This window comes from Passer domesticus, chromosome 24 (genome assembly GCF_036417665.1).
Source record: "Passer domesticus isolate bPasDom1 chromosome 24, bPasDom1.hap1, whole genome shotgun sequence".
Taxonomy (NCBI): domain Eukaryota; kingdom Metazoa; phylum Chordata; class Aves; order Passeriformes; family Passeridae; genus Passer; species Passer domesticus.
Genome location: NC_087497.1, coordinates 5,070,815 through 5,086,802, shown reverse-complemented (window position 1 = coordinate 5,086,802; position 15,988 = coordinate 5,070,815). Strand labels below are relative to the sequence as shown.

The 15,988-nt window shown below is 44.4% G+C and overlaps 1 protein-coding gene across 1 annotated transcript in view; it reads left to right on the top strand.

Moving 5' to 3' along the window:
* The window catches only part of CSMD2 (CUB and Sushi multiple domains 2), a 245,056-nt gene that overhangs the window by 51,443 nt on the left and 177,625 nt on the right, over positions 1 to 15,988 (top strand). The window contains 1 exon segment of the mRNA XM_064398686.1: positions 14,581 to 14,775. Within this exon segment, the coding sequence (XP_064254756.1) occupies positions 14,581 to 14,775 (195 nt within the window).

Sequence of the window (15,988 nt, the reverse complement as noted above, 5' to 3'; positions counted from 1 at the left end):
ATATATAATATATAATATATAATATATAATATATAATATATAATATATAATATATAATATATAATATATAATATATAATATATAATATATGATATATAATATATAATATATAATATAATATATAACATATAACATATAATATATAACATATAACATATCTTATATATTATATATACTATATATTTCATTACATATACACATATATTTTATATATATTTATATATTATATATTTTTATTATATATTTTTATATATTATATATTATAAATAATATATATTATTTGTTATATAGTATAAATTATCTATTATCTATTATGTATTAAATATTATGTATTAAATATTATATATTATGTATTAAATATTATATATTATATATTATATATTATATATTATATATTATATATTATATATTATATATTATATATTATATATTATATATTATATATATTTTCTATGTTATATATAATATATATTATATATAATATATATGTCATAATAGAATTGATTGTATTAATATATTAATGTATAATCTATTATATATATAAAATACATTATACATTAATATATTAATGTAATCAATTATATTCTACAACAATTATCTATTATAATATAATATAGTTACTATTAAATATTTTATATATTTCATATTATATTTTTATATATTATATATTATATATATTATATATATGCCCAAAGGTAGGGAAAGGGAGCCAGGTTGGCTGAGTGAGATCAAATCCAAAGTTTTATTTTGATGCTTGGAAAGAATTTTGAAGCTGTGCCTTCGCAGTTCTGGAGCAGAGCTGCTGTAAGAAGTGCGTTGCATAGTTCTTAGTGGTGGATACCCATTTTTAAGTTTCTCCCCGTAAATGAAGTCTGCCAGCGCTGGGTTTTGTAACTTTGCTGAAATCAGGAGAAATTCTTGTCCCTGAACAGACCCAGGCACTGGGGAGATCCCAGTGCAGCCAGAGGAGCTGAGCCCGTCCCAGACCCTGGGTCTGTTTTTGTGACATAATTGGATCACTTGAGCTGTGTTTGCACTGAAGGGGATAAAATTACCATCTGGAGGTTTGGGTTCTTTATTTTTCATCAGTTTTGACCACAAATTAATAATGAGTCTGTGGAGCTGGAGGCAGCTGGTGACCAGAATTGCTGTGGCAGCTCTGCGGGCTGTTTGTGGCACCGTCCTTGGGGTGGTTTTGGTTCCTGGGTGTTGATGTGGTGCCAGCTCAGCCTCCTTTGGCTTTTGGTGTCATATTTTGATATCAGGGGTGTGATATCTCATTTTTCCCTCTTCCCAAGGGCACTTCGCACAATTTCTGTGCTCTCAGTCCTGCTCTGGATGTCCTGGGAAGTCTTCTCTACAAAATATTGAGCATTTGGTGGTTTTGGGTAGCCAGGCTTCCCAAAGAAGGAACAGAGAAAGATAAACTGTGAGAGGGGCGAAACAAGAAAGGATAAAGTCCCAAGGCAGTTGGGAAATGAAAACAAACAAGCTTATCCCTGTTTATTTGTGGATCTGAGGCAGCCCTTATGGAGTCTGAGAGGAGCTGAAGGAAGTGGAGGCTGTGAATTCTGAGGTTTCTGGCCCCAGCCCTGTGCATTATTCATGGTTTAACCTGGGGGAGCTGAGCTGGCTCAGTCTCCTCACTTGGGAAGAAGGGAGAAAAAAAATCCCCACCTGCCCTTCTGGGCCCTCAGTTTGGGAAGGATGTTGGGACTCTTGAGCTCATCCAGAGGGAACACAAACCCTGTGGGGAACCACTGAGGGAGCTGGGGGTGCTCAGCCTGGAGAAAAGGAGACTCAGGGGTGCCCCCGTCACCCTGCACAGCTCCTGGAAGGTGCCTGTGCTCAGCTGGGGCTGCGCTCTGTCTCCAGGCACTGACAGAACCAGAGCACGCAGCCTGCAGCTGCACCAAGGGGAATACAGGTTGGGTATCAGGAAGAAGGTTTTTACAGAAAGAGTGATGAAGTTCTGGAATGTTCTGCCTGGGAGGTGGTGGAGTCCCCATCCCTGGGTGTGTTTAACAAAGCCTGGATGTGGCACTGGGGGCCAGGGTTTGGTTGAGGTGTTGGGGCTGGGCTGGACTCCATGAGCTTGAAGGTCTCTTCCACCCCGGTGATTTTGGGAATTCTGGGAATTTGTGTTCCCTGTGCATTCCCAAGGTGTTCCCTGGGCATTCCTGGGATGTTCTCTGAGCATTCCTGGGGTGCTCCTTGGACATTCCCAAGGTGTTTGTGTTCCCTGGGCATTCCTGGGGTGTTCTCTGAGCATTCCTGGGGTGCTCCTTGGACATTCCCAAGGTGTTTGTGTTCCCTGGGCATTCCTGGGGTGTTTGCTCTGCAGTCCCCATCCCTGGGTGTGTTTAACAAAGCCTGCATGTGGCACTGGGTGCCAGGGTTTGGTTGAGGTGTTGGGGCTGGGTTGGACTCGATGATCCTGAAGGTCTCTTCCAGCCTGGTGATTCTGGGAATTCTGTGGAAGCTGGGAGCGAGGGAGAACTGAGCTGTGGGTGACACTGTGGGGACACCCAGGTGACACCTGGAGCACGGCTGTGTCCCCAGCCCTGCCCTTGCAGAGTGGGGCTGGAAGCCCAGGAATGCAGTGATGTGGTGCAATATTTATCCATTTAACTTTTTTAAAATTTTATTTATTTATTTAGCAGATGGAGCTGGCTGCAGCCCCCGCTCCTGGGTGAGGAGCCAACAGCCAGAGGAGATCAATGAGCAGCTGAACAATGTGGCCTCTAAAGTTGGAAGTGGCTTTTTTCCCCCAGAACAAAGAGCGTTGCGTGGCCAGGGCTGGCTGCAGCGAGGAGCAGAGCGGACCAACACTGGCACCCAGTGTCGGTGTGGGATCAGTTCAGACTGAGCAGGGGGAGCCCAGGCTGGTCCCACCCTGAGCTTTCAGGGCTCATGGGCAGGGTGGAGTGAGAGCTCTGATCTGCCCTGCAGCCCAGCTCCTTTCTGCTCTCCTCTGGGGCCTGGAGAGGCTGCCTGCAACAGGCAGAGTTAAAGGAATAAAATAGGATTTATTAAAAGGTCTTTACAGGATGCACCTTGGGCAGTACCAGGACATTTCCCCTCTCTCCCAAGAGCCTGGTTGAGCTACACCCAAATGGATCCTGAGTCATGAGTTTTACACTTTTATAAGTTTTATTTATATGTTGGGGTTAATTGTCCAATTCCAGCTCCAGGTTCTGCAGTCCCACCCTCCCAGTTTGCTCCCCTCCATTCCCTGTTTGCACTTTTTGTGTGAAGCTGCAGCGCTGTCCTTGGTTCTGGGGCTGGAAAAGGATTGTTCTGTGGGACTGAGCTGTGAGGAGAACTTGCTAAAACACCTTATTTGAAGTTCAGAGTCACACACTAATGCAGGACAGAATCTGAAAATCTGAAAGTTAAAATTTAAGCGTCAGTTTGGTGCCTGCTCTGCTCTCCTGCTGCTGCTCTGGTGCTGCACTTTCTGTGCTTCCCACTCAGCAGTGAGAAGGTGTCTTTGTTTTACCAACAGACTGAGGGTAGAAAAGTTCAGCTACAGAGAGGTGAAAGAAGTCATGGGAATAACCATAAATTCCATAGGAATTCCACTGATTGAGACAGACAGCTACTCACTCAAACTGTGCTGAACCTTTGGATTTAGAGGAAAAAAATAAAAATAAAGAGGAAAAGAAAAAGGGGGTACTTTATAAGGGGGGGTCTGTGTTAGGTGATTTGGGAAGTCTGAACCTCATAAATACCCAGGAAAGAGAGAGGGAAATGCAGCTGGGAAAAAGGGATAAAAAGGAGGCTGCATCCTCTAAAAATGTGAGAGACCCCATGAAAAATCCCCCATGACCTCTCCCTTTATTCTGATAAAGTTCCGGGACTCCTCTGTCTCCTTTTTGGACACAAAACTCTTGGTGTTTGTGGATGAATTTTCCTGGCACCATGGAATGGTTAAACCTGGGCTCAGGGAGGGAGGGAGGCATTGCAGAACCACCCTCCTCCCCGGGGAAAGGTTCTCCAGTCACTCTGCAGCTGTTAAATGCCAGTTCAGTGGAGCCTTTAAACACACACTTAACGCCGTTCCTGCTCAGCAAAACACTTCAGCACCTCCTTTAAATTAAGCTGTGCTCGAGTGTTGTGGCACCGGGAGGCTGGAGCTGTTCAGGGGGATAAACACATCCCTGGAGAGGATCCTCGTGAAAAACGCCCGTCACTTGGTCTTAAAATTTTAAAAGTTTAATGGTAAGAAAATGGTTATTAAAATAGCAGTATTATTAGAGTAATAAAAATTTGGACAATTGAGATTAGGGCAATATGAGACAATAAGAACAAAGAGTTAGGGACAGTCCAGGTACCTCTTTGTGGGCAAAACAAACCCCAAAAAGGACCCACGTTAACAGAGGATTAAGCCTTAAAAGCAACAGCCTGTTGCATGTTCATACACCTCATCCACGATGCATAAATTAGATTCAAAGAAAGGATTCTGTCTGGTCACTGTCAGCTTCTTCCTCTGAATCCTGACGGTGAGGCAGGAAGAAGTTGGTTTCTTCTAATAATGGGGCAATAAATTCTTTTTCTCTGAAAGATTGAGGTGTCCTGTGGCTGCTATCTGGTGTGAGTCCTTTCTTTAAAAAAAAAAAGTATTTTACCTAGCACAGTTCTTATTTTAACATTACGTTATAACCTAAAACTGTATTTAACACACTACTTAAGAACATTAATACAGCATCACTTTCTAACATAACACATGTAATATTCATTTGAATATTTGCGAAAAGCCAATCAGAAAATAAGCATTTTTCACAGTCCTGCTGCTGGATTTCACAAATGCCAGGCTGGGTGTGGGGCTGGCTGAAGATCTGAGCCTGGAGGCTGAGGTGTGGAGGAGTGGTCTCACACTGCCAGAGAGAAGGGTTGGATTAGAGAGTTGGGGAAATTCGTCCTTCTGAGGGCTGGGATGGAATTCCTGTGCTGGCACATCCCAAAATCCAGGATTTTATGGCCTGCCAGGCTGTTTTCTCCGTGGCTTTATCACCACAAGCTGTGAAGGGCTACAAACTTTTATTTTCTTAATTGAGCACAGCTCTCTGCTCAGGAGAAGGGATGGGAAAGATCCAGTGTGGATATTCAGGATATTCAGGAATCCTTTCCCCACTTTCCAAACACCACAGGATGTCAGACAGTCCTGAAACTCAGGAGGAATTGGAAAGCAATGAAATTGTTGAAAGGTGATAAAATTGTCCGAGCTGAAGGTTCTGGGCAGGTATTGGGATGGAATTATTCCCTGGGAGGGGCTGGGATGGAATTATTCCCTGGGAGGGGCTGGAATGGAATTCCCAGAGCTGCCCCTGGATCCCTGAAGTGCCCCAGGCCAGGTTGGACATTGGGGTTGGAGCAGCTGGGGCAGTGGGAGGTGTCCCCATGGCAGGGCTGGGATGGGATGGGATGGGATTTAAATCCCCTCCCAAGCCGAGCCATGCCATGATCCTGGGATTTGGATCTTCATCCCAGCCAGGTTTCCTCTGCTGTGCTCACCAGGGATCTGAAAGTCTGCAGGAGGGGAGGCAGCAAGCCCCGGCTGCTGAGGCTGCTCCCCACATCCCGCACTGGGGATCCTCTGCTCCTGAATTCCCCCTGAGCCCACGGCTCCCACGCCTCTCCTCTGCTGCTGCTGCTGCAGGAGGATGAGGATTCCATCTGATTCTGATGAGGATTTAATCAAAGCCAAGCTCCTCCTCTCCCAGCCTCTGGGATATCCCTGGAAGTTGTGCTGAAGTTGCTCAGAAGTTGCTGAGGTGCATTCCAGAAAGGGAAATTTAAAACTGAGTTTCTAAAAGGAAAAAAAAATCCACCCAGAAAGGCTCAGAACTACTCCCACAAACAAGATGGATGTTGAAGCATTTGGGTTGCTGTTATCCAAAAGTGACTTTCTGGCTGGTTTTTAGTGAACAGAAATGTTGGAGGGGGGAAAAAAGTAGTTTCCATTTAGTTTTATCTCTGGCTGTACTGGAAACAAATCATGGCATGAAAAAAAAAAAGGGATAAAATGAAATGAAAACGATCCCATTTATTTCCTTTGCTGTAGCACACTCTGGACAGTTCTTGTGAAGATTAAAACTCTTCTGAACTAAAGCAGATTGTGCTAAAACACTGCTGAAATATCTCAGACAGTCCTGGAATATCCCTGGAGTACTTGGCCCAAAAGTTATGGATGCAGAATGAGAGGAAATGGCTCTGTGTGGATCTCTCCACGTCCTCTTAATTTTTGAATTGTGATGGAAATCTTAGGGATATTCTCTTTAAAAAATCTGCTTTTCTCTTGAATTTCTAGGATCCAGTGCAGGCTGGCTCATTAGGATAATACCTCCCTGCCCTGGCTCTCCTGTTGATTCCTGTGGATATCTTGACTTCCACCCCCCCAAAAAATCCAGGAAAGGCAGGAAAACACAAAAGTTAAAAAAAAAAAAATTAAAAAATCTGAATGGGGATTAATTTGGATCTGTGTCTGCAGCACTGCCTGAGCCAAGTGTTTGAGGTCAATGATTTTGTTATTTTTGTGCGCTCTGTTCAGCGCCGTTCCGTGGGATTTATGAATTATTGCTGCTCTGGCAGGGCCTGCCTCGCCTTCCTTCCTCTTTTATTAGGGATGGAAATGAGTGGGTAACGCAGGGATGTGATGTACAGCCTCATCTCATCAAAGTGCTGCTCCTTGATAAGATTTCAAGGTTAGAACAATGATAGCGTGGAAATCTCAGCCCGGGTGATCCAAGCCATAAAAAAGCTGCTTCTAGCCATGGAAATAGGGCAATAGAGCAGAGCTGCACACCCCAAAGCTCGGGCTGGTTTCGCATTCCAGCAATATCGACAGAGAAAATGGAGCTGGAGATGAGCTGGGATAGGAGGCAGGGAAGGTTTCTCCTCGTGGGGGTGAGGATGGATTTGGGTTTTGTTTGAAAGTGCCTGGAACAGGTCAAGGGGCTGATGGTGAGCAAGGAGAGAAACCATTTTTAATGGGTTTTTTCCCTTCTTTTTCCCTTTTTTAATGTGTTTTTTTCCCTTCTCTTTCCCTTTTTTAATATTTTTTTCCTTTTCTTTCCCTTTTTTAATGTGTTTTTTTCCCTTCTCTTTCCCTTTTTAATGTGTTTTTTTTCCCTTCTCTTTCCCTTTTTTAATATTTTTTTCCTTTTCTTTCCCTTTTTTAATGTTTTTTTTCCCTTTTTCCTCTTTTCTTTCCCTTTTTCCCTTTTCTTTCCCTTTTTAATGGTTTTTCCCCCCCTTTCTTCCCCTTTTCTTTCCCTTTTCCCTTTTCTTTCCCTTTTTTAATGTTATTTTTCCCTTTTTCCCCTTTTCTTTCCCTTTTTAATGTTTTTTTTTCCCTTTTCCCCCCTTTCTTTCCCCTTTTCCCTTTTCTTTCCCCTTTTTAATGTTTGTTTCCCCTTTTTTCCTCTTTTCGTTCCTTTTCCCCCCTTTTCTTTCCCTTTTTCCCTTTTCTTTCCCTTTTTAATGTTTTTTTCCCCTTTTTTCCCCTTTTCTTTCCCTTTTTCTCTTTCTTTCCCTGCTGGCAATGAGAGCTTTGGGGGCTTGGGAGAGGCTGATGTAATGAGGCTGAATGCATTGTGATGGTGGGACTGTGGCCAAGGATGCGTTGAGTCACATCTAATGACTTAAAAACTCCTAATTAATTTCGAATGAACTGGAACAAGGAGGCACAGCTTGACGAGCACCAGGTTGTGAAAGCTCCTGATGCTGAAAACTCTCAGTGGAGCCATCCTGGGATGAGGGAAAGTTGGGAGCAGCCTGGTTAAAAAGAGTGGAAAGAAATGGATGTGAGAGCTGAAGGTGGATGGGAGGAAGGTTCTGGTGTTGATCAGAAATTCTGGGAGCTCTGTAGCAGCTCACAGCTCAGAAGAGCAGGGAGAAATGGGGGTAAAAAATGAGAATCAGGGAGAAATGGGGGTAAAAAATGAGAAAAAAGGGAGAAATGGGGGTAAAAAATGAGAATCAAGGAGAAATGGGGGTAAAAAAATGAGAATCAGGGAGAAAGGGAAGTAAAAAAATGAGAACTGTGGAGAAATGGAGGTAAAAAATGAGAATAAGGGAGAAATGGAGGTAAAAAATGAGAATAAGGGAGAAATGGAGGTAAAAATGAGAATCAGGGAGAAATGGAAGTAAAAACTGAGAATCAGGGAGAAAGGGGGGGTAAAAATGAGAATCAGGGAGAAATGGAGGTAAAAAATGAGAATCGAGGAGAAATTGAGGTAAAAAATGAGAATCAGGGAGAAATGGGGGTAAAAAATGAGAATCAGGGAGAAAGTGAGGTAAAAAAATGAGAATCAGGGAGAAATGGAGGTAAAAAATGAGAATAAGGGAGAAATGGAGGTAAAAAATGAGAATAAGGGAGAAATGGAGGTAAAAAATGAGAATCAGGGAGAAATGGAAGTAAAAACTGAGAATCAGGGAGAAAGGGGGGTAAAAAATGAGAATCAAGGAGAAATGGAGGTAAAAAATGAGAATCAGGGAGAAAGTGAGGTAAAAAAATGAGAATCGGGGAGAAAGGGGGGTAAAAAATGAGAATAAGGGAGAAATGGAGGTGTGAAATGAGAATCAGGGAGAAAGGGGGGTAAAAAATGAGAACCAGGGAGAAATGGAGGTAAAAAATGAGAATCAGGGAGAAATGGAGGTAAAAAATGAGAATCGGGGAGAAATGGAGGTAAAAATGAGAATCAGGGAGAAAGGGGGGTAAAAAAATGAGAATAAGGGAGAAAGGGGGGTAAAAAATGAGAATCAGGGAGAAATTGAGGTAAAAAATGAGAATCAGGAAGAAAGGGGGGTAAAAACTGAGAGTAGGGGAGAAATGGAGGTAAAAATGAGAATAAGGGAGAAAGGGAGGGGAAAAAAAATAAGAATCAAGGAGAAATGGAGGTAAAAAATGGGAATCAGTGGGTGGGCTGAGGCTGGTGGTGCAGGTCAGCAGTTCTGGGAGCTCTGCAGCAGCTCAGGGAATGGTGATGGAAATGCCTCACATCTCCAGCTTCCATTGCAGGTTGAGTTCATGTTAGGTGACAGCCTGTGAAATCTGGGAGTCAGATCTGCTCTGCTACTCACAGGTCTGGCCCCAGGAGGAAAAGGATAAAAGTGTGGATGGAGGAGGATCCTGGGCGGTGCTCCCAGGGTGAAATCTCAGGGTCACAGAGGGGTTTGGGTTGGAAGGGACCTTAAAGCTCTTTGTGTTCCAGCCCCAGTGGGCAGGGACACCTCCAGCTTGGAATGGAGGCTGAGACACAAATCCCAGGAATTGCAGAGGTTCCAGAGGGTGGGACTAAAGGGTCCCAAACTGGAAAAGGACAAAAGCAGAGCTGTGGAGGAGGAGGAGGTTCAGCTTCAGCTGGGCTGAGGTTGCTTTGTCCCACCAGGGTCCTTTTGGATGGTTGAGTGGCTCTGAGGGACGAGTGAAAGCTGCAGGAGGGGGGAGAGCTCCAGGTCCTGGGGGGTTCATCCCTGATTCTTTTCCATGTTCTTGATGGTTTTGAGGCCTGGTGGAGGCTGAGCTAGAACAGAGGCTGGACAGAGTTAAAGAATACAGCAGGGATTTGTTAAAAGGATCTCCTCCATGGATCCACCTTGGGCAGCACAAGAGCCCAGCCAGGGCTGCACCCAAGATGAACCAAAATGGGCACAAAAACGGATGACTGGTTACAACATCTCACATTTTTATAAGTTCTGCTCCATTTGCATATTGGAGTTAATTGTCCAATTCCAGCTTTAGCCCATGCAGTCCCATCCTTCTTTTTTTTCTCTCTTTAGTCCACGTTGTTTGTGCTCTTGGGCCTGAGATTTGGATCATTTGTCCTTGGTCCCCAGCTGGAGCAGGAATTGTTTTGTCTCCCTGCTCTGTGCAGAGCTCACCATCCCCTGATATGAACCCAGACCCACCCACAAAAGCAGCACAGAGCCTGAAAAACAGAAAAGTTAAAACCTGAGGCATCAAGTTCTTGCTGAGAAGGTGCCACTGGTGCCTCAGGCCATTGTCACCTGCTGTGGCAGTCGTGGCTCTGCTCTGGTTCTGCTGGGTCTGTGCTGGCTTTCACTCCCCCAGAGTGGCTCCTGTGCTGGCTCACCCTGCAGGGAGGTGTCCAGAGCCCAGCCAGCCCTGGGACAGTGACATTGGAGGTGCCACTGCAGCAGGATAATCCCATTGCCTTTCCTCTGTCGTAAAATCACATCAGGCTTTGGCAGCTGTTCAGGTGCAGACAAATGAGATAAACTGCTCAGAATTCATCGTGGGAAGGAACAGAAAATGAGCAACAGGACCTTCCCTTCATCTCCACAAATGGCCCAGCTCTGGATGTAACCCCAGCCCCTCTGGAGTCATTTTTCTCTCTCCATCAGCAGGAATTTGAAGATCTCCTGCACTTGGTGATTTAAAAACCCCAATCCAAGCTCCCTGCAGCGACCCAGGGCAGCGGGGGGTTAATGCTGCTCCCCCCAAAGCTGCTGTGCCTCCCCTCCTGGAGCAGGATCTGAAATGTGCAGGCAGCTCAGTGAAGCAGAATTTTAATCTGAGATCTGTTTTTCAAGTCTGATTTTAAGATCCCATGCAGGTCAGGGTTGTCTGATTCTTCACAGTTCATTAAGTAGAGAGCAGCTCGTGGTAGAGATTGACTTTTAAAAATGATGGATTTTTATTTATAGCAGAGTTATACTCATTAATTTTAAAGGATGGAAGCATAAAAGCGGGAATGGGTTCATTTAAAAAAAAAAAGTGACATTGGTAATTTAATTAAATTGGGGGTTTGAGTATCATTACAAAAAATGAAATGTTAGTTCTGGGCTGCTTTTCCACCCGCTTGGATTTGACAGCAGCCCCTGCTCCCAGAACCTGCCTGGGCAGGAAAATTTCCTGGTGGAACCTCCCAGCTCCAGGGCCTTTGGGGGAGGATGGAAATAATGAGTTTGGGAGCAAGAAATGGTGTCAGGAGCTGGGATCTGCCCCTGCTGCTGTGCAGGGAGGGGTGGGAGGGCTGGAGCCCCAAAAACTGGGCTTGGGGACACTCAGGTGTGACCAGAGCTCACAGGGACAGCAAAATCCCCCTGAAAATCCCCAAAAACTGAGCTTTGGGACACTCTGTGTGTGACCAGAGCTTGCAGGTGCAGCAGAAAACCCCAAATCTGGGCTTGGGGACACTCTGTGTGAGCAGAGCTCACAGGAACAGCTGAAAAACCCCAAATCTGGGGTTGGGGACACTCTGTGTGAGCAGAGCTCACGGGAACAGCTGAAAAACCCCAAATCTGGGCTTGGGGACACTCTGTGTGAGCAGAGCTCACAGGATCAGCTGAAAAACCCCAAATCTGGGCTTGGGGACACACAACTGTGAGGAGAGCTCAGAGGAACAGCTGAAAAACCCCAAATCTGGGGTTGGGGACACTCTGTGTGAGCAGAGCTCACGGGAACAGCTGAAAAACCCCAAATCTGGGCTTGGGGACACTCTGTGTGAGCAGAGCTCAGAGGAACAGCTGAAAAACCCCAAATCTGGGCTTGGGGACACACAACTGTGAGCAGAGCTCACAGGAACAGCTGAAAAACCCCAAACCTGCCTGAAGCAGCTCGGGAGTGGATCTGAACATGCCACTGACATAAATCCCCTTCCCGGTGATGTGTATTTTATGATTGGCTGTTTGCAAATATTCAAATGAATATTACATGTGTTATGTTAGAAAGTTATGCTATATTAATTTTCTTAAGTAGTGTGGTAAATACAGATTTAGGTCATAACATAATGTTAAAATAGGAACTATGTATGTGGGATATTTTTTTAAAGAAAGGAATGAGGTATTCACAGCAGATAGCAGCCACAGGACACCTAAATCTTTCAGAGAAAAAGAATTTATTGCTCTGTTATCAGAAGAAACGAACTTCTTGCCACCTTGCTCAGCCCTGAAGATGCTGGATCCTCAGGATTCAGAGGAAGAAGTTGACACTGACCAGACAGAATCTTTTGTTTCAATCTAATTTATGCATCGTGGATGAGGTGTATGAATATGCAACAGGCTGTTGCTTTTAAGGGTTAATGTGGGTCCTTTTTGGGGCTTATTTTGCCCAGAAAGAGGTACCTGGACTGTCCCTAACTCTTTGTTTTTATTGTCTTGTATTGTCCTAATCCAAATTGTCCAAATTTTTATTACTCTAATTGTATTGCTATTTTTATAACCATTTTATTACCATTAAACTTTTAAATTTTTAAGAACAAGTGATTGGCGTTTTTCACACCCCAGCTCTGCCTGGGTTTTATCCCTCTCTCAGTGTTCCAGGGCATCATTTTCCTTTTCCTCTCCCCGTTTCCCTGGGCAGAGCTGCAGAGCAAAGTGGAAATTCATCCCTGACAAACTCATTTTCCAGCCCTGAGTGTGAGCAGGGCCCTCCCCTGCTCTCCCAGCCCTAATGAAAAGGAACCATCACTGGAGATGCTGCACAAGGGCCTGATTTCAGTTTGATGAACTCATTTTTAGGCCTGCTTGTCTTTGCTTGGGGTTTTTATCAGCCTCTAAAACCGTGATTGGAGTTGATCTTTTTTGGAGTGGCTGGTGGAAGCCTGGGGCTTTATTTAAATTCCCTGGAAGTGCTGTGCAGAGGCACTGCCTGAGGATTTATTGGCATTTCAGCTGCAGCTTTCCCATCTTAGATTGGAGTATCCCACATTTCCCCTGATTTTATTGAGCTCTGTTTTGCTTTGAGCAGAGCTGGGTCCAGCTGTGTTTGAGTCTGGTTTGATGCAAGTGTGTGAAATCTGGATTAAACACTGGGAATTACAAATCCCGGTGAACTGAAACATTGGGGGTTTTTTGCAGGCAATCAGTTTTGCTGGGTTTTGGGTGGATTTAAGGTGTAAAACAACCCTGCTTGTATTGCAGCCTGTTGAAAAATGTGATCTCTGGATTTAATCAACTCAAGCTAAATAACCAAATGCAATCAAATTATATAAAATTGAGAGGGAGAGCTAAGTAATTAGGAAGAAATTCCTCCCTGGGAGGGCTGGGATGGATTTTCCAGAGAAGTTGTGGCTGCCCCTGCATCCCTGGAAGTGTCCAAGGTGTCCCTGCCCATGGAATGGGGTGAAATGAGATGATCCTTAAATTCCTGCCCAAGCCAAACCATTCCATGATTTCCAGAAATCAAGCACCCACCACAGGCTGACCCTGGAGTTCCTTGCTGTGGTTCAGAAATTGCTCGCACTGCTCAGGAGGGAGAGGATCTCGTTGCCTCAGCAGCTTGGGGAAGGATTTGGGAAGCCTTAAGCTATAGGTTGGACATCAGGAAAAAGTTTTTTATGGAAAGAGTGATAAAGTTCTGGAATGTTCTGCCCAGGAGGTGGTGCAGTGACCATCCCTGGGTGTGTTTAACAAAGCCTGGATGTGGCACTGGGTGCCAGGGTTTGGTTGAGGTGTTGGGGCTGGGTTTGATTCGATGGTCTTGGGAAGTCTCTTCCAACCTGGTCATTCTGTGATTTTTTCCTTCTTTATCTGGATATTTGGTAGAAATTATATTTAAACATTGACTCCAAGGGGCCTGACAAGTTCTGGTACAACCCCAGGTAAGTTTGGAGGCTGCTCAAGTGGATTATTCTGTTTTCAATGACAATTATTCCATTTTTCCTGACCTGTGACAATTCCCAGTCCCTCAAATGGATTATTCTTGATAATTCCATTTTTCCTGAGGATTTACCCCAGTCCAGTGACAATTCCTTGTCCCTAACCCAACCCTGCTTCCCTCAAATGGATTATTCTCGATAATTCAGTTTTTCCTGAGGATTTAGCCCAGCCCAGTGACAATTCCTTGTCCCTAACCCAACCCTGCTTCCCTCAAGTGGATTATTCTGTTTTCAGTGACGATTATTCCATTTTTCCTGACCTGTGACAGTTCCCTGTCCCTAACCCAACCCTGCTTCCCTCAAATGGATTATTCTCGATAATTCCATTTTTCCTGAGGATTTACCCCAGTCCAGTGACAATTCCTTGTCCCTAACCCAACCCTGCTTCCCTCAAGTGGATTATTCTGTTTTCAGTGACGATTATTCCATTTTTCCTGACCTGTGACAGTTCCCTGTCCCTAACCCAACCCTGCTTCCCTCAAATGGATTATTCTCGATAATTCCATTTTTCCTGAGGATTTACCCCAGTCCAGTGACAATTCCTTGTCCCTAACCCAACCCTGCTTCCCTCAAGTGGATTATTCTGTTTTCAGTGACGATTATTCCATTTTTCCTGAGGATTTACCCCAGCCCAGTGACAACTCCCTGTGCGTAACCCAACCCTGCTTCCCTCAAGTGGATTATTCTGTTTTCAATGACAGTTATTCCGTTTTTCCTGACCTGTGACAGTTCCCTGTCCCTAACCCAACCCTGCTTCCCTCAAGTGGATTATTCTGTTTTCAGTGACGATTATTCCATTTTTCCTGAGGATTTACCCCAGCCCAGTGACAATCCCTGTGCGTAACCCAACCCTGCTTCCCTCAAGTGGATTATTCTGTTTTCAATGACGATTATTCCATTTTTCCTGACCTGTGACAGTTCCTGTGCCTAACCCAGCCCTGTTCCCTTGCAGCCCTGCCCAGCCACACGTGCGGGAACCCGGGGCGGCTGCGGAACGGGGTCCAGCAAGGAACCACCTTCAACATCGGGGACAGGGTCAGGTACAGCTGCAACCCTGGATTCTTCCTGGAGGGCCACGCCCTGCTCACCTGCCAGGCCAGCTCAGGACAAGGAGCCTCCTGGGATTTCCCTCTCCCCGTCTGCAGAGGTAACGAGATCCCCCTGGAAATGGGGTTTGAGATGTTTGGGGTGGGATGTGGGGTTTGGTTTGAAAGGGTTAAAAACCAACCCTTAATAAACAATCCTTAAAAATCAACCTTTAAAATTAACCTTTAAAAACCAACTGTTAAAAACCAACCCTTAAAAAACAACCCTTAAAAAACAACCTTTAAAAAACAACCCTTAAAAAGCAACTCTGAAAAGCTAACCCTTAGAAATCAACCCTTAAAAACCAACCCTTAAAAACCAACCCTTAAAAACCAATCCTTAAAAATTAACCCTTAAAACCAATCCTTAAAAACCAGCCCTTAAAAAGCAATCCTTAAAAATTAACCCTTAAGAACCAATCCTTAAAAACCAGCCCTTAAAAATCGGCCTTTAAAAACCAACCTTTAAAAATCAACCCTTAAAAATTAACCCTTAACAAACAACCTTTAAAAAACAACCCTTAAAAAGCAACTCTTAAAAGCTAACCCTTAGAAATCAACCCTTAAAAAGCAACCCTTCAAAACCAACCCTTCAAAACCGATCCTTCAAAATCAACCTTTAAAAATCAAACCTTCAAAATTAACCCTTAAAACCAATCCTTAAAAACCAGCCATTAAAAATCAACCTTTAAAAATCAACCCTTAAAAACCAGCCCTAAATGGGAAGGCAAACGTGGTGTGGTTGATGGGTTTTGGGTTGTGGTTAATGGGTTTTTAATGGGTTCCTCGAGGCTGTTGGGCTTTGGGGGAATAATGGGAAGGTTGTGAAGGGCTTGGGGTGTTGGGAATGGGGCACAGCTGCTTTAGCTGCAGTTTCTTGGTCCCTGGACAATTAAATTTAAAAAATAAAATGAAGTGGGGGGAAACCCAATTTTATAGGTGGCAGGACAAGGGGGATGGCTTTAAACTGAAAGAGAGTTGGTTTAGATTAAATATTAGGAGGAAATTCCTCCTTCTGAGGGGCTGGGATTGATTTCCTGGAGGAGCTGTGGCTGCCCCATCCCTGGAAATGTCCAAGGCCAGGTTGGAGCAAGCTGGGATTATGGAAAGTGTCCCTGCCCATGGAATGGGGTGAAAGGAGATGATCCTGAAGCTCCTTCCCAACCCAACCCAACGCAATCATGATCCCATGATTATCCAGAAAATCAAGCACCTACCCAAGCCTGCAGTTTTTCCAGCTCAAACACTGGAAGTGGGACTGGATTTTCTGCTTCC